At 45.3% G+C, this 21,488-nt stretch overlaps 1 protein-coding gene across 1 annotated transcript in view; it reads right to left on the bottom strand.

Moving 5' to 3' along the window:
• BARX2 (BARX homeobox 2) overlaps positions 1-20,724 on the bottom strand; it is a 79,334-nt gene extending 58,610 nt beyond the window's left edge. Inside the window, exon 1 of the mRNA XM_003130069.7 lies at positions 20,175-20,724. Within this exon, the coding sequence (XP_003130117.4) occupies positions 20,175-20,361 (187 nt within the window). The 5' untranslated portion in view covers positions 20,362-20,724. The remainder of the gene's footprint in view (positions 1-20,174) is intronic.
• Positions 20,725-21,488: the final 764 nt, after the last annotated feature.

The raw sequence follows: 21,488 nt of genomic DNA, 5'->3' as shown, positions 1-21,488 counted from the left end.
GTGTAGTGGATTAAGAATCCAGAGTTGCCACAGCTGTGGTGCCGGTCACAGCTGCAGCTCGGATTCCATCCCTGGCCCAGGAACTTCCACACACCACAGGTTTGGCAAAAATATATAAATAAATAAAATTTTAAAAGAATTTAATAAATAATGATCGAGCAGCAATAGCTACACTAAGAACTGGAAACAACTGGAAAGGCCATCAATGGAGCAGGTAAATCTACTGTGGAATATGTTACACACTGGATAATAAAGGCCAGGGACAGTTTCGGGGAGGGGCATAGGCAGCCTTACATGATACGTCCTTTTTCTTAAATTGAATGATGGGTCACAGGTGTTCGTTATTCTTTTTTAAAAATTAAGTACAGGTGATTTACAAGGCTGTGTTAATCTCTGCTGTACAGCAAAGTGATTCAGATATAGATATAAGGATTATACATAGGTGTGTGTGTGTGTGTATATATATATATATATATTTTTTTTTTTTTTTGGCTTTTTGCCTTTTCTAGGGCCACTCCCGTGGCATATGGAGGTTCCCAGGCTAGGGGTTGAATCAGAGCTGTAGCTGCCAGTCACAGCCACAGCCACAGCCACACCAGATTCAAGCCACATCTGTGACTTATACCACGGCTCACAGCAATGCCGGATTCTTAACCTACTGAGCAAGGCCAGGGATTGAACCCACAACCTCATGGTTCCTAGTCGGATTCGTTAACCACTGCGCCACGATGGGAACTCCAATAGTTCCCTGTGTTCTACAATAGGACCTTGTCGTTTATCCATCCTACATATTCTAGTTTGTATCCACTAACCCCAAACTCCCATTCCATCCCTCTCCATACCTCTGTATTGTTATTCTTTATACCCTCTGTATTGTTATTTTTATATCCTATATATAGATGATATTTTTATCTACCCACAGTTTAGGTTTTTTTAAATATTAATAATCAGGTGAAATTTACTTAAACCATATCCAGCCTGGAACAGTGAAAAAAAGTGAACTGCATCCATCATTAACTCCCTGGGCAAATTTGGGCACCAAACCTTCCCTAGGTTAGAACATCTAAGTTCTAGATGTTTAAGAACTTTACTGCTCCTTGGGGAAAAAAACACTCTAAGGGTATTTTTCTTTTTCTTTTTTTCTTTCTTCTTTTTTGGCCGCCCTTCGGCATATGGAGTTCCTGGGCCAGGGATCAGATCCCAGCTGCAGTCATGACCTACACGGCTTTAGGCAACACCAGAGCTTTAACCCACTGTGCCGAGCCAAGGATCGAACCTGCATCCCAGCACTCCCAAGACACCACTGATCCCATTGGGCCACAGCAGGAACTCCACTAAGGGTGTTTTTATAGCCTTGAAATAAAGAGCTAAGTAAGGAAAGTCAAAGAGCCATAATAAAAGAAAAAAATGTTTAAATATTATGGAGGAGTTCCCACTGTGGCACAGTGGGTTAGGAGTCTGGCTGCCACCACTCAGGTTGCTGTGGAGGCACGGGTTTGAGCCCCAGCCTGGGAACTTCCATATGTTGAGGGTGTGGTCATAAAATGAAAAAGTAAAAATATTGCTGAAGATCAACTCTGCATCCGGCATCGTGGGGTTTTTTTAATTTTTTTTTTTCAGGCATCTAAGCGCCAAACGCGTCAACACAATTTTCCTATGGGTGACAAGGTTTGGATTCTCCTCTGTTGTTTGAGTACGGTTTTTTCCTTTCATTACTAGCATCATAGAAATCAGAGATTATCCTTTGACGTAGTCCATCTCTATGCAACCCAAAATGTTATATCCTCGCCTCTCCACATTACCCCATCCAAGAAGAGGTCTGTCTCTCTGCTTCTTTCCATCTACTTCCTCATCTATTAAGTGAATAATAGTATCTCCTAAGATTGTGGTAAGGATTAAATACGTTAATTCAGGAGTTCCTGTCGTGGCGCAGTGGTTAACGAATCCGACTAGGAACCATGAGGTTGTGGGCTCAATCCCTGGCCTCGCTCAGTGGGTTAACAATCCGGCATTGCCGTGAGCTGTGGTGTAGGTTGCAGATGCGGTTCGGATCCCGAATTGCTGTGGCTCTGGCGCAGGCCAGTGGTTACAGCTCCGATTCGACCCCTAGCCTGGGAACCTCCATATGCCGCGAGAGCGGCCCAAAGAAATAGCAAAAAAAAAAAAAAAAAAACGTTAATTCACATAAGGCATTCAGAGTGATGCTTGGTGCATAGGAAGTATCATATACAAGTAAGTTTGGTGTTATATTTATTTGTTTTCATATTTATTATTATTATTGTCTCTTTATGATTTCAACTCGGATGTGGAGTAAGAAAGTCAGATGCAGTGTGCACCACATACAAACCCCTTCGAGGCAGAATTTCACCTGCAACATCAGTCACTTCTTCCTTTGAAGTCACTGTGCCTTCCACTTGTCCTTATCCCTCTCCACCCCGTGGCCAGGGCTAACTCTAAAGGATTTCCAGCCTAGTGGCTGGAAGAGCCCAACAATGACTAGGAAGTTAGCCATGGTCAGGTCAATTTCAATCTCCAGGTTAATTTCAATCTCTCATTGGCCAAGCACTTCATTCATTACTTGAAGGCTGCCTGGGGAAACTGAAGCCTCAGGGGAACCAGTGCTTAAACAGAGGTGAGGGTGGGACAGAAGCTCTGGGGGAATCATGCTTCATGCTTCCTGAAAGGCCTGGCGGCCCCTGACCCTGGAGAGCTGACAATTCCACAGGCACCTACAGACGTGCACTTCCACAGCAGAAAGTACAAAAGCAATTAAGTGCTTTATCCAGCTATGCAAACCCTTCCGGGTGGGGCTGTGCTAATGTGATTGCACAATGCGCATGATTATTACTATTATTTCAAGGGAGGGCAGGCAACACATTACAAAGAAGCATGTAAAAGTCACCCAAACCCCAGACTGAAAAAGGCCTGTCGTTTTGATGCTCCCAGCCCATAAGCTGACATCCTCAGATTTCCTCTGGGAAAACCCGGGATAGTGAGAACTGTAAAGTCCCCACCACCCAAATGCAGTGGAAACCCAACCACTTTAAATATTTTTGACCCCCTCCCTGTGCAGGAAAGTCTGGAAACATTTCCATAGAGCCAAGAGCCTGATCTCAGTTTAAGCGAGTCCTTGCAAAATTCTCCACTAACCTCCCACTTTCAGGCCTCACAGGATGACAACAGAACTCCAGTCTGTGGGGAATCGAAGGAGGTATTTCTGTGGCCTCGGAGGACACCCTACATTGTGGATCAGTAAGGACCTCATTTCACTGTCCAGGAATCCCTGCTTCCAGCCATCTCCTTCAAGGATCTGCAAACTATTCCCACAAAGGGCCAGCAAGTAAGTATTTCAGGCTCTGTGGGCCACACACTCTCTCTGCAGAAATGATGTCACATGTACAGAAAGGGGAGAGGCTGTCTCTAGTAAAACTTTATGGACACCAATATCTGGACTTCATATAATTTTCACATGTCATGGAATGTTGCTATGATTTCTTTTCTTCCACACACAGATGTAAAAACCATCCTTAGCTGGTGGAAATAGGCAGACAGGCAGGTGTCAGATTTGGTCTCTCTGGGATCTAGTGATCTAGAAAAACACACAACCCTGAGACCCCGTGGCTTCCCTCATGTGGAGTCTGTGCATCTTTATCTACTCAGAGCATTACATAAATACTCCTTTTTTTGGGGGGGGGGTCTTTCTGTCTTTTTAGGGCCGCACCGGTGGGATATGGAGGTTCCCAGGCTAGGGGTCTAATCGGCGCTGTAGCTGTCAGCCTCTGCCAGAGTCACAGGAACGCCAGATCCGAGCCGCGTCTATGACCTATACCACAGCTCACAGCAACATTGGTTCCTTGACCCAGTAAGCGAGGCCAAGGATCGAACCTGCAACCTCATGGTTCCTAGTCGGATTCGCTTCCGCAGCGCCATGACGGGAACTCCTACACTGATACTCTTTACTCAACCACTCTGCCCCACCTCACTGGGGAAGGGGGTTTGTTTTATCAGTGGCAGAAACTGAGGCATGGAGCTGGCCCAGAATGAGCCGACGGGGGCTACAGGGGAGGCTTTCTGAGCGCACCTCCACCTTGAACCCTGCCCCATGCTGCCTGCTCACCTGAAGTGCATGCACCTCCTGCTGGGCACCGTGTGAACACTATTACTGCATCCTAGTAGAATAATAGTGATCCGTGCTGGGGATGGTGAAATTCCTGACTGCATCATTAATACAATGAAAATGAGCAGCCTGTGTGGCTGGGCGGGTCACTGTCAATCACAAGGAACACCTCTGCCTAGAATTCTGCACGTACTCACGGGGCCATTTCCACAACGAAGTGTTCCGTGCTCTTTGTCAAATGGGGCTTCCTACTGTGGACCACAAACGCTAAACAAGCGCAGAAGGATGGATGCTTCAGGAGAATTATTTATTTCCTCCTCACTTCTCTCCTTCCACCCCGACATTCCTTCCACCCTTACCCATTCCTGCCTCCTCTCCTCCCACCAGAATAAAAACACTTCGCTTCTCTGACTTCACAGGCTGAACAGAATATTTTCAACAAGCTGCCAAAAATCCACATCTCCAGCCGAGTCCTATTCCCACGGCGGTTCTGAGCGGGGACAGAGTCAGTGTTCTCTCCAAGGAGGACACAGCCACCCTTCTAGCCCACCTGCTCCCAGCCAGCCCCCACCTGTCCCTGAATCTGGATGACGTCACTAGAGACTGCTCGTAGGCATCATCACCATGAACATCTGGACGAAGGGACGAAGGAACACCATGGAAGGGGAGGATGCCTCATCAAAAGGAGTTTTCTCAGCCTATGGAGGGGATTCACCGATTAAAGTATTTCATCAGCAGCTCCTTGGCTTCCAAAGACAGTAGTGACTAGTTCCAATTCCAATTCCAATTCCAGGAAAAATCCATGCAGAGCCCTGTGCATGCGGCCCCTTCCACACAACAGTCATCATTACCCTGCATGACTGTAATGCAATCGTAAACTAGACCCACCAGTTACTTAAAGGGGTTTCATCTGGAACTCGCTCTGAATCACAGACCTAACAATATACAAGGACAATGATGAAGTCCCAATCTGCTGCCTTTTTCCACACCACCAATTAGAAGAGAAGGACTCAAAGGGATTCTTTTTCTCTCTTAGTCTTCTGAGATAAGAGAATAAACATGCTCATATTTTCTTCCCAAAGAAAAAGACTATGCTTAATTCTATGCTCCCCAGGAAAAGAAAGGCAACCTGCTCAGAAATTCTGCCACTTTTCCAAAACGGTCCTTGAGGTGCAGAGCTGCGTGATGAAACATCTGGGGGAATGGAGCCTGAGCACCTTTAGTAAAAATGAAAGTCACAAAGCACATTTTGTGATGCCATAGTCCTTGACCTGTCTGGGCCACTCGTGTGTGAATTTACAAAATTCTGAATTCACACCTATAAAACCGAAAGCTAAGGGGGGGAATGGAACATAACCTACACATAAAGACTTGAATTTAAGCAGCTCGCAGACCACCCAGGTTGCAAGAGGCCTTAACAGGCAGCCAGTGCAATGACATAACCCACAAGAATGCCCTAGAGTGAAGTGGTTTTTTACGGATATTTCATTTTTCTTGAGCGTCATTCACCAAGAAGAGTAGTCTTTCTCTAAAGGGCTGGGCTTCAGCCAACCATGATGAGGTTATTATTGTAAGATAATTATTTATAATGGAAGCTATCAATTACTGGCACTTATATACCAGGAACTATGCTAAAAGCTTGATTATCATTATCTTATTTAACCTACATGACTAACCCTATTAGGTAGTTATTACTACCTTCCTTTTATAGATGAGGAAATTGAGTGTCAGAAAGGCCAAGTGACTTGCCTAAGGTCACACAGATAATAAAGCACAAACAAGTCCAAAACCATCTGACTCAAGGATCACTTCACCTAAATGGCGTCATATATTTGAGTCATGGAGTGCAAACTGCCTTCATCTCATCTTCAAGCTGTCACTTACAATGACTTCCAAACTTGACTTTTCATTATAATCCCTGTTAAAAAACAGATTCCCAGAACTCACCCCAGCTTGACAAGATATAATGTGAAAAAAAGTTTAATCTCTTATTCTTTTGTTTTAAAAGAATTTGAGATTCTTTTGTTTCTTTCAATGCCAAACAAAGGGCCAGACCTTTTGTTTTCCACTGAACTTACAAATAAGTATTTAGTGAAAAATATTCCAAGTCTTAATTCTCAAGCAGTTGGCTGGCCTAGAGGGGTTACATACTTTCTCTCTGCTCACAAGAATGAGTGAATGAATGAATGAATGAGGGGAATTCCCTGGCTCCCACGGGAAAGCTCTGTCCAGAGACCCACAGCTTATGGAAGCACGGTGACCAAAGGACGCTTGGGATGTCACACAGATACGGACACTGACATCCAGGGGCAATGAGTTCAGGGCTGCCCAGCCGGACAGCAGCAGGTGCAAAATCTCCCAACTACTCCCTCCAAAGATAGCACTGCTGCTTAGAATTCATGTGGAATCGTTCAGAAGCCCAAATAATCACAGGAAATGACAGACTGCCACACATCAAATGCTTATAAATGTGTGTGAAGGAGTTAATGGGTTCGGAATAAATACCCGAGGAGCCGGCACACTCGCTGACCTTTTTTTAACGTAGAGCGCGGTGGAGCCTCCGTGAAAAGAGAGAGACCTGCCTTCCAACGGACATGCTTTCATATGATGATATAGAAAATGGAACTTGACATTGAATGAGACAGACGTGAGTTCCAATCTCACCTCTGCCACTTCCTCATGTGCCCGCATTGTCGTTGTCTTAACCCCCCAGGGTTGCACCTTCCTCACCCAAAGGCAGTGATAACCACTATTTCTTACAGGGTTTCCATTTAGTGTAAATGCCTGGCACCCAATGCCTGGCACTCAGGTACAGTTTGTAATCGTGGTGATTTTTATTTTCCAGTTCCCTAAAAGTGAGACACATTCTCTTTATGCAGCTAATTTTTTGAACTGCCAAAGCTCAGTGTCTCAGGTTAAAAAAAATACAAAAACAGTCCTCCAATAGGACATTCCTTTATGTTGCTCTCCAAACCGAGGATTGAAAGCATGCTTTCAAGACACACAGCTGGAGTTCCTGCCATGGCTAGGAACCATAAGGTTGCGGGTTTGATCCATGGCCTCGATCAGTGGGTTAAGGATGCAGCGTTGCTGTGGCTATGGCATAGGCTGGCAGCTATAGCTCCCATGACACCCCTAGCCTGGGAACCTCCATATGCCACAGGTGCGGCCCTAGAAAAGCCAAAAAAAAAAAAAAGACACACATCTGTCTGACATGCTAAGAGCAATAATGAGTTGCCAAAATATCCAGGAATAACAAAATTAACAACATCCACCCCCAAAAAACCTCCTCTGGAGTGATTTACCAATTATTTCAATGAAATGTTCAGTCATGAAAAAGAAAGGACTTGCATTGGAACCTTATTAAAATAGATCTCTCACCTTCAGTGGAACTTGTTACAAGTTACCCTAAATATCTCTGCTCCCCACTTGTCCTTTCCAAGGTTATTATTCCAAAGAGAGGATCCAAGGTGGCACGGTCACACTTGTGGCCAGTGAGGAGACTGTCAGGATAGAGGAGTGAGGCCTCCATTTGACCCTGGACAGCCACTCGCAGCCCTTCGGAAAGACTCTCTTGATAACGTTTGCTCCACACAGCCTCGAGCCTGGCGGGTCTGTTTTATGAAGACTAAGATTTCACTGGAAAGACCCAGGAGGGGGACTGAGGAAGGCACACGGGAAGTTCCAGTCTGTTCCGTTCACCTCAGCCATCCTGTGCATCCACCCAAGTAAGATAAGATGCAGAAGGCCTCGCTCCTGCAGCCCTGAAAGTCTGTCCCCAGCAGCAACCCGGATTGATCCACTGGCTCTTTGATCATGTCCAATTTGGCCACCATCCTGTGGATAAGGTTTTTAATTCCTGCTGACCACGGCTGCACAGCCGAGCACCGAAGACAGCACAGCGACCCTGGCTATAGACGGCTGGGGTGGGACATGGGCCCTGAGTGCCTTGATCTATTTGCTTCTCTGTTTATAAATGGATTTAGACAGAAGGGGAAATGCTTTGGCAACCTCTGGACTATACAAACCGTTTCATTCCCACTAAGGAGTACTTTTTCCCTCTGAAGGGACATAGAAAGATAGACCTCCCAATGGGCCAGGTTTTTGTCAAGGTAGCTTAATGCAACATTTCTACATGGAACGGTTTCACAGAGAAAAGAAGAATGTCGTGGCTGTTGAGATAGGCTGAACAAAGCACCTGCCACCACGGCTGTCACTGCAGAGTTATGTAGTCCAGTTTAACCTCTCCAAAGCACAGGACGACCATTTATCACCCCAACAGACAGCTCTCTGTGTGATTACCACGGTAACGAGTCTCATCCCTTCCTAACAGTCCCCGATACCACACACCAAAGTTTTCAAATCAAATCATGGAAAGCAGAGGGGTTTGCTGGGGGGCAGGGGGTAGGGAGTGGGATGAATGGGGAGTTTGGGGTTAGTAGATGCAAACTATTACATTTAGAAAGGATAAGCAATGGGGTCCTACTGGACAGCACAGGGAACTATGTGCAATCTCTTGGAATAGAACATGATGGAAGATAGTACAAAAAAAAAAGAATGTAAATATATATATATGAGTGTGTGTGTGTATATATATATATATATATATATATATATATATATATATATACTGGGTAACTTTGCTGTACAGCAGAAATTGAAGGAATACTATAAATCAACTATAATTTAAAAAATCAGGAGTTCCCGTCATGGCACAGTGGTTAACGAATCCGACTAAGAACCAGGAGGTTGCGGGTTCGATCCCTGGCCTTGCTCAGTGGGTTAAGGATCTGGCGTTGCTGTGAGCTGTGGTGTAGGTTGTAGACACGGCTCAGATCCCGCATTGCTGTGGCTCTGGTGTAGGCCGGTGGCTACAGCTCCGATTGGACCCCTAGCCTGGGAACCTCCATATGCCGTGAGAGTGGCCCAAGAAATGGCAAAAAGACGAAAAAAAAAAAAATCAAATCGAGGTTACAGCATATAAAGGGAACTCAGCCAGCCAGCTTCTATGCCAATAGCAACACGATTCTTCCCTGCCAGGAAGCCACACTTTAACATTTCTGGATTCTCTGGTAATCACAGATGTCCCTAGACAATTTTTAAGTTAAAGTGTCAATAGCAATGATCACTGGTCAAAAGCCAAGGGAGGTACATCATATGAACAGATATGTATAAAAGCAAGATGCCATCAAAGGTAACTCACTGTGATTTGAAACACCCCTAAAGGAAAAAAGCTAACAACTCTTGCTTGCCTGATCATTGATGTATATTTGGAGACAACACAAACGTACTCCACCAGCAATTCCCTCCAGCCCTAGTGCCCAGCTCAGGGCCCATTCATTCATATGCCAAGGCATTACCTAGGGAACAGCAGTTATCTTGGTGATAAATGGCATCCCAACCCAGCCACGGGAGGTGAGATCTAAAAGCCAATTCAGAAGCCGCAGCAGTTGTTTTAGGGTGAGTTGTGCACATGGGTCTGATGATAAAGTTCTTCTTTCCCCACAGTGAGGCTGAGTGCAAGAAGCTTATATTTAAAAGCTTCTATTTCAGGATAGAAAACTATTAAGAAAGATGTCCAAGTCCCCCAGGAGCAAGAGTTTCACAGATCCGTGGGGTCTCCCGTACTGTCATTTTTCCACGTTTATATTATAGAAAATTTCAAACATACGGAAAGTACAAACAGTAATGTCTTGAGCTTCCATGCACCTACTGCCACATTTTGTCCAATCTTAATGCTTGGCTGTACTTACATCAGGCCTTTTCTTTTCTACAATAAATAAATAATTATGCAGGAAAGTAAAAATCTGTGTGTAGCCCTCCCAACTCCACATCCTCACCTCCCTCAACAGTACACAGTATTAGTCTGCATGTTTTCAAGCATTACATAAACATTATCAGGTGGAAAATATCCATCTACAACGTATTTTTTCCCTGCAGCCTTGTATTTCTAAATCTTATCTGTATTCATACCAGATCTGGGTCATTTGTCTTCACTGCTGCACTGAACATCACTGCCTGAATATAACACAGACGATTTTATCCTTTTTCCTCTGAAAGGCAGTGAGACTATATGAGAGTTTTCTCTACGGTAAGCAACGTAGAAACAAGCATTCCTCTGCCAGGGTCCTGTCCCACACATGCAGTGATTTCTCAGGGCATAAGCAGAGGTGGGGGCTGCTGAGTTGAGGGCATGTGTATAGCCACAGCTTCGAAGTGTTACCACACTGCCTTGAAAGGCACTGCACCAAATAACTTCCCCACCATCCAGGAAGGAGAATGCAGGTCGCCCTGCATCCGCGTCATCGTGCAATACTCACTCTTTCATGTTTGCCTCTCTGATGGGTACGGAAAGACACCTCATTTTCATGTGCGCTTTCCTGATTACCAGGAACATCCTTTCCTGTTCACTGGACATCTGCATCTTCATTTCTCTGAATTGCCAATTTTTCTACTTGCCTTTCTTCTTATTGCTTTGGAAGAGATCTTTACATATTCTGTGACTTTGAGAAAGTTACTGAGTATCTGGGCTTCCCGTCAGGAAAGTGGAGGCAATGTCTCTTAGGAATGACTTGAAGCTGATCAGAAAGCACTCAGTCCTGTTACATGCTGAGCACACATAAAAAGTCACCATTTCCATTACTGCTATGAACATGAATAATGAGGTTCAGGGGGTAGGGTATGCATTTCCAGCATTCCTCCCCAGACTGCAGCTCCCTTTGGGATAAATGCTGCAGGACTCAGGACCAGGCGTCTCAGCAATTTTCCTGGCTCCGATTCCCCCACAATTCAAAGCATAATATCAGGACTCTGTGATTTACAAGTTACCATCAGGAAAGTGTGCACCGTTGATTCTCCCAGAGAGCACTTAAATACTAAACATCACAGTTGACATCCTCCCATTTACAAGGGGCTGTGATCTTGTCTGTGACCAACAATGGCTAAGTACCTGTGTGAGGAGAACTCTGGGAAGAGGGAAGTGGGCAGTGGAAGCTGGCAGGTAAATCAGTACTAGGGAGCAGTCAAGTATTCCTGGGGTGGTAAATACAGCCATGACCTCATGCAATGCCACCAGACCCAAGATGACGCCATGTCCCACGTCATAAGCGATCCTCTCATAAGAAAAGTGAAAGGACAATCATCATATCACTTATCTCCTACAGAAATGTTTTTGTTTTGGCTTTCTGGCCACGCCCACAGCAAATGGAAGTTCCCAGGCCAGGGATCGAACCCACGCCACAGCAGCAACCCAAGCCACTGCAGTGACAACGCCAGATCCTTAACCTGCTGCATCACAAGAGAACTCCCAGAAGTGTTTTGGGTTTTTTTTTTTTTTTTTTTTTTTTTTTTGTCTTTTTGTCTTTTGTCTTTTTAGGGCCACACCCTCGGCATATGGAAGTTCCCAGGCTAGGGGTCGAATCAGAGCTGTAGGTGTCAGCCTATGCTACAGCCACAGCAACTCGGGATGTGAGCCGCGTCTGCGACCTACACCACAGCTCATGCCAACACCGGATCCTTAACCCACTGAACAAGGCCAGGGATCGAACCCGTGTCCTCATGGATCCTAGTCCAGCTTGTTAACCACTGAGCCATGATGGGAACTCCCCAGAAGCGTTTATTTTTAATAATGACCAAAAGTACACTGACATCACCTCAATGGCAGGTGTACTGTGCATACGTGTTTCTGGAGTTCCCTGGCAGCCTGGTGGTTAAGGATCTGGTGTTGTCACTGCTATGGCTCAGGTCTGATCTCTGGCCTGAGAACTTCCTCATCCCATTGACACTGCCAAAAAGAAAGGAAAGAAGGAAGGAAATACTTTGCTACCCCCAATATACAGAAGCACATGTTCTAAGGATAAGGTGGTGAGCTAGGGAGATGCAATAAAAAGGAATCACATAAGCTTCTCTGCTTGAACTCTTTAACATACTTAGTTTCGTGCTGAGATCCTCCCAGGTTGGCTTCTACTCAGCTGCATCTTGGCCTCTCCTTGGAGAAAGGCCATGTTCGTCTTTATGAACCTTGCCAGTGGAGTCAGGAAGCATGTACAGCTGACCTCCAGGCTGATCAAGTACTCCTGACATCAGCTTCAACTGGTGACTGGCAGGGTCCCTTTTCACATGTACTTGCACCTCATCTCACATTCAGAATTATCTCCCTCCATATTCAGTTTCAACCAGGACTAAAGAAACCAGAGACTTCCCCAGTGACCCTCCTCCGCTCTTGTGCAGAGCAATCGTAGTACATAGGAGTCAACTCCAGCCCAAATATAATTAGACCATCTTCTGATATCTATCTAGGTGCACTCCCTTCTTCTTAAATGTATGCCAAGTTTCCACTTCCAAGAAGTTAAATTGCCATATAAAAATGCTGTGGTGATGATAAGTAATTAGACACTGTAATGGAAAATTAACTGTTTTTATATATAAACAAGACATTCCTTTTTCTAACTGTTATGAAGCTGCAACAACAACAAAAAATAATAATAAATTAAATCCTGAGGGTTTGCAGAGGTTTTCTGGGGGTGGGGGGAACCCATAAACCTATCTTCCTGGAATCAGCATATGTCTTATTCTGTTAATACCGCCAAGTTGGTACAACGTCCTGGTCCGAGCCCTATTATTAGTAAATTCTAACCCTATCCTCTGTGCTGTGGAAGGAGAAACCACAATAACAACCTCACAGCAGCTGAAACAGAGGCAGGCAGGCATGCGAGGCGGACTGAGGGCCTTCTCCATACGTGGGAAGCCATTACCTGAATGTTCTAGTCCTTGTCTCTCTCTTTCCTCTTTGTCCTGCTGCTCCCAAGAGACTTGAAGCCGAGTGGTTGGGCAGTCCAGTGAGCACCCATGAGCTCTGGCAAGGTCTGGGTTAGAAGGTGGATAATCCAGCTGAGTGGAGTCCCTCTCTACTGCCACACTAAAAACACCGCCTCTGGAGTTCCTGGGTCACTTTGCTGTACAGTAGGAAACTGACAGAACTCTGTGAGCCAACTATAATGGAAAGAATAAAAATCATTAAACAAATAAAAAAGAGGAGTTCCCATCGTGGCGCAGTAGAAACGAATTCGACTAGGAACCATGAGGTTGCAGGGTTTGATCCCGGGCCTTGCTCAGGGAGTTAAGGATCCGGCGTTGCCGTGAGCTGTGGTGTAGGTCACGGATGTGGCTTGGATCTGGCGTTGCTGTGGCTGTGGCGCAGGCCGTAGGCTACAGCTCTGATTAGACCCCTAGCCTGGGAGCCTCCATACACTGCGGGTGTGGCCCTAAAAAGATCAAAAGACCAAAAAAAAAAAGAGAGAGAAAATTGTTAGGTTTATACATCCTAGGAGTCTACATGAAAAGCAGTAAGGACAGTAAAGCGTTGTTTAGATTGTAAAGAGAGGTGAGAATGAAAAAAGGGAAGGAATAAGGGAAAAAGAAAAAGAGTAGATTTCTTTGAAACTTTTGAAGCCACTTGATTCTACCTTGTATGTAGTGCAGGGTCCTTTGGAGTGGCTGTTGGGGCAACATGTAGGTGGCTTCTGAAACTCTTCTGTCTCTGCATGGAGAGTAAATGCCCAAAGTTGATTTGCCTTGGGCACCTGCTAAGGCCCTTTAAGGGAAGAGCCTGGAGCCTGACATTGCCAGGCATTTCACATTCCCAGTAGAGGACCAGATCAGGGTTAACCCAGAAGCATTTTAGGGGCTATTTGCCCTTTGTTCTGAGGTCAGGAGGAAGAGGAATGGAGCTGGCAGTTAGGTAGGGCTCAGACCTGAGGCTCCCTCCTCTGTATGGAACCTGGGAATTTTGGGGGCTCTTGGTGAGCCTGCTGGGCCATCTCGTCACTCCTCCTGGCCCTGAGTGAAGTCATTTCCAGTCCTATGGCTGAACCCCTTGGTGGACTCTTCGCTGAAATATGTTTAGAGGACTGCAGGGCTTTGGTGAGATGTAGAGATCAGAGCCTCCTTTTGCATTCTCTCTTGGGGAATGCTGTTTTCCATTCTGGTCTCAAGGAGGTGGTGTTTGTTTGTTTTTATGTGGGTTTTTTTGTTTTGTTTTGTTTTGTTTTGTTTTTTGTCTTTTTGCCCTTTCTAGGGCTGCTCCCGAGGCATATGGAGGTTCCCAGGCTAGGGGTCCAATCGGAGCTGTAGCCACTGGCCTATGCCAGAGCCACAGCAACGCGGGATCCGAGCCGTGCCTGCGACCCACACCACAGCTCAGGGCAACGCCAGATCCTCAACCCACTGAGCAAGGCCAGGGATCAAACCTGCAACCTCATGGTTCCTAGTCGAATTCGTTTCTACTGCGCCACGATGGGAACTCCTCTTTTTTATTTGTTTAATGATTTTTATTCTTTCCATTATAGTTGGCTCACAGAGTTCTGTCAGTTTCCTACTGTACAGCAAAGTGACCCAGTCACACATACATTCTTTTTCTCACATTATCCTCCACCATACTCCAGCACAAGTGACTAGATATAGTGCCCAGTGCTATACAGCAGGATCTCATTGCTTATCCATTCCAAAGGCAATAGTTTGCATCTATGAACCCCAGATTCCCAGTCCATCCCACCCCCTCCCTCCCCCCCTTGGCAACCACAAATCTTTCCACTTAGATTCCTGAGGTATGTCAAAACTAGCAACTTTATACTGGCCACAGTGGGATCACAAATTCTGTTTTCAACCCAGAGGCACAACCAACCCTGTAGGAAACCGGTTTCACAAAAGATTTACTCTATAGATGATTTCAACTGAGCTGTATTTAAGGAGGTGCATATGGCAATTTTGGTGCTGATAATACCCTTTAGGTGGAGTTCAAAGAGAAAATTCCAGATGGTAAGCAAAAGGATTAAATTGTCATAATGTTCCCCATGCCGATTCCAAAATGCCCACGCGGCCTCTACAGAACCACAAAGAAGAGCTTGGCAGTGGTCCTACAGGTGCTTCAGAGAAAGGTTTAAAATATTCCAATTATTAGTTGAGATTTAGAATAAACTTCAAAATAATGGCAGTGCCATCACTAAGCAAGGATAAATATTTGTTGGATTAAATTATTGAGTTAAATGACACTGAAGATTACAGACCTTTGGAAAGGCATTTTCATTTGCCAAATTTGGAGTCAATTTCCCATTTGCTATTAGAAAAATCTAATTAGCTATTTAGCTATTAGAAACTGCTAAAGAACTATTTAGCTATTAGAAATTTAGCTATTAGAAACTGCTAAAGAACTATGTCACCAGTTAAAACTGATTCCTAAAGAATCCCTTGGCATCTCTGTTTCACAAAAGTGTTATAAAACCTAAGGAGTAAGGAGACAACAGCTGGGGAGACCAAAAGAGCTCAGCTCCAAATATATTCTGACTCTGGATGAGTTCTTTATCCCGTGCATGCCTCAATTTATTTACCCTTAGAATGGGGACGGGAGAAGCAGTTATGAGTAATTGCTAATAAAAGCCTATTTGCCTCTGGCAGAAATACAAATGCTTGTTGATAAAGATCACTTTCCCAAACCCCAGTTTACGTTTCTCCATTAACATTCCATGCCCAGCTCTCAGGTTCCCAAGATCCTATGGGTTTTGGTCTCCGACTAAAAAAACCAAGCTAAATTTTGGAGAATCACTGGAGCCAACCCATGAAGCAGCAGCCAGTTCCCTAACTCCCAGAGAAGTCATCACACACATCCACACCTCATTTCATTTTTCCACCAGGATGACACCCAATCTTTGTGATAAAAATGAACCCAAAGACACCACCCCAAAGAACCTGTTTCTCTTGGACCCACCAAAGAATGAAATGTTCTCAAAGCCACCTCCTAAGATAAACACCCTTCCCCACATGCCCTTTTTAATTGGCTGATTGACGGTCCCCGGGGTGTGACGGCACGGATTTATCCCGGGTGTGTAACTGAGCTGGAAAAGGCTTCCTGATTTCTGAGGACCCTAATAAGGACAGTGGGGCACAGAGTGGGCTGAAGCTACTATGAGCATGGCCCCAGCACTTGGCCAAAAAAAAAAAAAAAATTCTATCAGGGAAGGTGGATCTGTGATCCCTATGTGATCCCTTCCAGCTCTAAAACTCCAAAGTCACCTCCGTAAGACTGGCCATCAGAAGTCACAGAGAGAATCAACAGACCCCTTCTCCTTCCAGGAGAGGAAAGGCATTAGACTATAGGTTTTAGTGAAATAACTAAAAGTCATGTGGTCACAGGTTGTAAAATGTGCAAATACCCATATTCACCTCCTCGCATGTGTGTGTGACGTCTAGGGCAATTTCAAGTTATACACATCAATGCTTATATTAAGTCATAAGTGGTTATGCACAGTACGTTGGTTTCTCAGTATCTCATATGAAAACTCTTAGGGTAAACTGCTACAACCTCAACCTATTTGTCAAGCAAGTTGCTCACTTTTTCCAAGTGCCCCTCAAATTTAGAAACTCTGCCTGTTTCTAAAGATCAAACTGAAAGAGAGATCCTTCAAAAGTAACCGTGCCCAAACTATTTTATAGAGAGAATGGATGAACCACAAGTGCCGACTGTATAGCACAGGGAACTATATGTCATATCCTATGATAAACCATCATGAAAAAGAATATAGAGGAATAACCAAATCATTCTGCTGTACAGTGAAATTAACACACTGTAAATCAACCACACTTCAAAAAAATTAAAAAATGAACAAACAAAAAAAGAAAATAGGAAAAAAAAAAAGTAAGCATGCCCATATCTCTGGAACCTATTCAGTCCTGAGAAGCCAGTTCAAGTGACTTTTCCACCAAGAAACCTTAATCACAACCAGAAAAACAAAACACCCAAGAGGTAAATATTATTTATGATATCATAAACTGTACCTTGTGTTGGTGGGATAGTGTAAGCATAAGCTGCACCTCATTTTTGGCCTGAAATCCCTGTCAATGTTCTCATGATTATAAGAGATTGTCACCGATTTCTAAAAGGCAACACAGTTCCATTCTGAATGAGGATTACTGTTACCGGGTTTTAAACTAAAACCAATATGTTATAAACTAAATTAACTGTAAACATGTTTCACATCTCTTCAATGGGCTGATTAACACACTTCTTTTCAAAGAGAGGTTCTCCTGGGGCTTGGTTTTTTTATTTTACTTTAAATTTAATGACAAATGTTCCTTCAGTTTGGCTTTAAGAAAAGGCTCTCTTTTCTCAATATCTAGTTTGTCATGTAAGAGATCTATGGAGAAACAGATCAATGTAGATATCACTTCCTAAAACTCAAACGACTGTATTTGAATAAGAACGGGCCTGTTCAAATAAACAATAATTTTTTTTTGAAGATGAGTATTCCATCAAGGTCAGAGGATCTAATAATAAATTACTGTCAGGTGATTATCTGCCTGATGAAAAACGTTTCCATTTCTCAGTTTACTTGAATACATGCTTTTGTGCCTAGGAGATCAGTATCATTAATTGACATTTGGACAGCTAAATCTAAACAACTTGGATTGCTTAATTACTTAGAAGCTTTTTTAATGCTGTAGGTTTTTTCCACCATGATTTTACCTACTTATTGTGCAGAGGGCAGGAGGGGGAGGTTACTTTTTACCTTGGTTTTCATTATTTTATCTGACAAAGTTCACTTCTGCTAGCTATTTAAATCTTAAAACAGCAAACAAAAGGATGAGAAAGTTCAATAACTTTAATTCCAACCTATGCCTTCCATGAGATTTGAATATTTTATGCATTGGTTCCACCAAAAGTGCTAAATATTTATCTCTATCCAAAAAAATATAGAGACATATATAGTTTCATTATGGATGCCAGCAACTTATTGCTGTTTTTTTAATTAATGAAAAAGATTAAGTTCATCCAATCTAAGATTTTTGATCCTGAACATAACTGTTAAAAACAACAAAAGTGCTTTGAAAGATGGTATTTGCCAAACCTTTGAGAAGTCACTAATGGGATTCCCATGATCTAATTCATGTAAGGCTTTAACTGTAACCGTAAACCCACTGCAAGCTTATGATCTGAAAGTGTGGACTCTTGTAGCCAGTTTTTACGGGTTTAATTCCACGGGCAAATCCCAGTTTTTATATCTTAAATCTCAGCCAGAGCAAAATCACAACACATTTTCAAAAGAAACACCTAAAGAAGCCAAGCACGGGAATGATGGGGCCAGAATGCCGGTGCCAGCAGCCACCTTCTCCCACAAACCATCAAAGAACTTCAAAAGCACAAGACTGAGCAAAACTCATAGGGTGTGAAATATGCACAGTTCACTGTTAAAACTCACAAAAGTACATGTGAATCATTTTATTTTCCTCTGATTTAGGTCCCACACAAGGTTCACTAAAACAGAACTTGTTCAGCTTCAATGATGACTAGGTCATTGTTGTGGGAGGCTATTTATTACTCTTTTTCAGGCATGATTTCCTTTCTGATCCAATTCTATGATTGCTAAAAGCCAGGAAAGGCGGCCTTCCAGTCAATGCATGGCACAAAGTCACTAAATAGTTTGTGGGCAGTAGGCTATGCCTGAGTGTTTAGGAGAAGCTGTTCAGCTTTGTCCCAGGAACCTCCAGATATGCAGTGTCTCCACAGGGTGCCTGGAGACTTCTGATTAATACAGGTCTTCTCTTTTCCCTTGAAGGGCTTTGAGTTCTTGCGACAAATGATTATGCTCCAAACAAGATTCAGCCCACCTCCCCTCACCAAGATCTATATTACATCCCAGGGTTAACACCTGACAGACACGCCAAAGTAAAAACATCAACAGAAATCTTGTTTCTAAAATTTCTTCTTCTTTTCTTCTTTTGCCTATTTCTTGGCTTTTAAAATCCAGTAGGACAAGCCTTGTTATGGGCCAGCAGGCCTAATTCCACCTTACAGACAAAATTTATTTCACAAAGGAGTAACTGAATATAATATTCATTTTATTACCAAACACCTGTAGGCACAACTTGGTTGTAAACGAACTTTATGTATTTACACACATATTTACTGATGGTACTAGAGGGACTACCAATGAAACTAACAGAAAATGTAGTTTTTCCAAGCATTGTGTACTAGCAGCTCTTGGCCTGAACCTTCCAAAAATGTCTTTCCGAAACGCTGCTAGCTCTTCATTTACTTTTTGAATGTAAGCACAATTTAATTTCTTTCATGCCGCCCATGCAACAAACCTAAGCTCAAAGGGCCTTTTGGTTTGGAAATACTAATTTTTCCCTTTTTTTTACAGTCAATAACTTTTTGGATAAAAATTGCTTCAATTTTTTTTTTTTTTCCCCGGAGGAGCAATTTGAATCATACCCATGTTTGGTATCCTTAAATCCTAAAATCCTTACAATGGCAGGGCACTGTGAAATGTGAAGCTTCTCTTAACGCCGTCAAAGTTCTGGATTTATTTTCTACATAAACCTATGACTTTTCAATATATTTATGAAGTGTTCTTTATCTTTCCTATTAGGTCTCGGCTCTTGTGGAGAAAGGAAGACAGATTTGATGAAGGTTTTTATTGTAAGCTTTTTTTTTTTTTTTTTTTTTTTCTTTTTAGTCTCTTAGAACTAACGGGGTTGACCTCCTCAGCCTGCCCCACAACAAGACAAATTCCAGAACTACCTCCCTAGAGGGAGATCCTTTTAAGTTCAGTGAATTCAGGATTTGGCTGGGAACCTCGGGGTACTGATTTATTTGTAAAATTCCCGAGTGCAGAAAGAAGAGGTTGGACGAGTTAAATAGAGGTGAGAAGTAACACCACTTCCTGAAACCGTGATTTAGGGCGCTGAACCTGGTTAAGGGTTTGAACTTTCAGAATGAAAACCACAGCGGCGCTGGCTAAGGGGAAGGTGCAGGCGCTGCAGCGCGGCCGGCTCTCGCGGGATTGCATTTCCAATCTGACCATCGACCACCTTGCCAGGCCCTTCCCAGGTTGCAGGCGTTGCTGCAATGCCCACCGGCGGTCGAATCCAGTCCCCTTGCAGCGGTACAGAATCCCCAGGCCCCTTCCTCTCGCCCTCGCGTGGAAGGACGGAGGCTGTAACGAGCCCGACACCCGCGCGAAAGCTGCCGCACCCCACCGCGCTCCCCGTTGCGCCGTCTTACCAGTACAGGAATGCAGAGGCTTGGGTCGCACGACCAGCGACGGGCACACGGAGTAGAGGGAAAGTTTCTCAAAGTAATCGCAGGTCTCTTTGGAGAGGATCTCGTCAATCATGAAAGTCTTGTAGCGCCTCCTGGCTGCTTTGAGCTGGCCGGGCGAGCTCAGCCTCAGCTCCGCGTGGCAGTGCATGGTGAGCTCCGGCGAGCGCCCGCCGGCCGGGGCCGCGGGGCTGGCGCGCCGGCGGGGACCTCGGCCCGCTCCTCGGCTGCCGGGAGGCGGTGGGGCTTGGGAGGCACGCGGAGGGGAGCGGGCACAGGGCGCGCGGGCTGCGCGTCTACACCCACCCGATCAGCATCTTCGCGGAGCCTTTTGGGGACAGCGCAGCTGTCAATCAGTGCGCGCTTCCTGCGGGGCTGGGTGCGGAGTCGCCCGGAGGGCCGGCCGCTGAGGGGCGTCGGCGCCCACCCCGCCCAGCCTGCCTGTGCAACCCGGCGCGGACCTGTGCGCCTCGTGCCCGCCGCTCTCTCTTGCCTCCTCCCGCCTCTCAGTGTCTCGCGCTCCTCTGCCTGCCTATTTTAAGACACTCGCCTTGGCTCGCCTCCCCGCCCCCCTCCTGGGACGAGCTCCAGGTGTGTGTGCCGTGTGCGCGCCCGTGTGTGTGCGCGCGGTGCGGGGAGCGCGCGCCGCCCCCGCCGGCCGGCCAGGCCTTTGCTGGCAGATACCCGGCTAGAGCTCCGCGCGCCTCCCTCGCGCCCCGCATGTCCCGCTCGCGGCCCCGCTTCCATCGCCCGCACTGGGCGGGCGGGCAGGTCCAGGCCTTTTAGTAGAAACAAATCAAGTCCTCGCCGAGGCTCCCGAGACTGCGGGCCCCAGAGCTGGCGCCTCTCAGGACCCGGGTGCCTCCCTCTCCGCGTTGACCCCTGCAAGCCATTTCCCCAGGACCGCGGCCTCCCCTCGCGTCCCCTACGCTCGCAGCCCGCGCGCTCCGGCATCCGGCGTGTGCGCCGAGGTCGAGAACTTGACGGCTCCGTGGAGATTCCAACCGTCAATGACCCTTGCCCTGTCCGTTATCTCAGTAGTAAACTGTTTAAAAAAAAAAAAAAAGGTAATCAACAAAAGCACGTGTTCCTTTTTATTCTTAAGCTCTGTTTACAAACTTTTCTTCTTCGCGGAAAAGACCCGCGCAGCGCGACTGCCGGGTGCGGCTGGCCCTCGGGCACTTAGCCCGGTCTCGGCTTCTGGCGCGAGACACTAGGGCACAGCGGCTTTTGTCCCCTAGGTCCCTGGCGATGCGTAGGGTTCGGGAAGCCGCGAAG

The sequence above is a fragment of the Sus scrofa genome, chromosome 9 (assembly GCF_054392235.1).
Source record: "Sus scrofa isolate SSC_HxYL_T2T_F1_AM1 chromosome 9, Sscrofa_HxYL_maternal_Yorkshire_Landrace_v2.0, whole genome shotgun sequence".
In the NCBI taxonomy this organism is placed as follows: Eukaryota; Metazoa; Chordata; class Mammalia; order Artiodactyla; family Suidae; genus Sus; species Sus scrofa.
The sequence above is the reverse complement of the archived record's forward strand: the minus strand, read 5'-3'. Positions and strand labels throughout refer to the sequence as shown.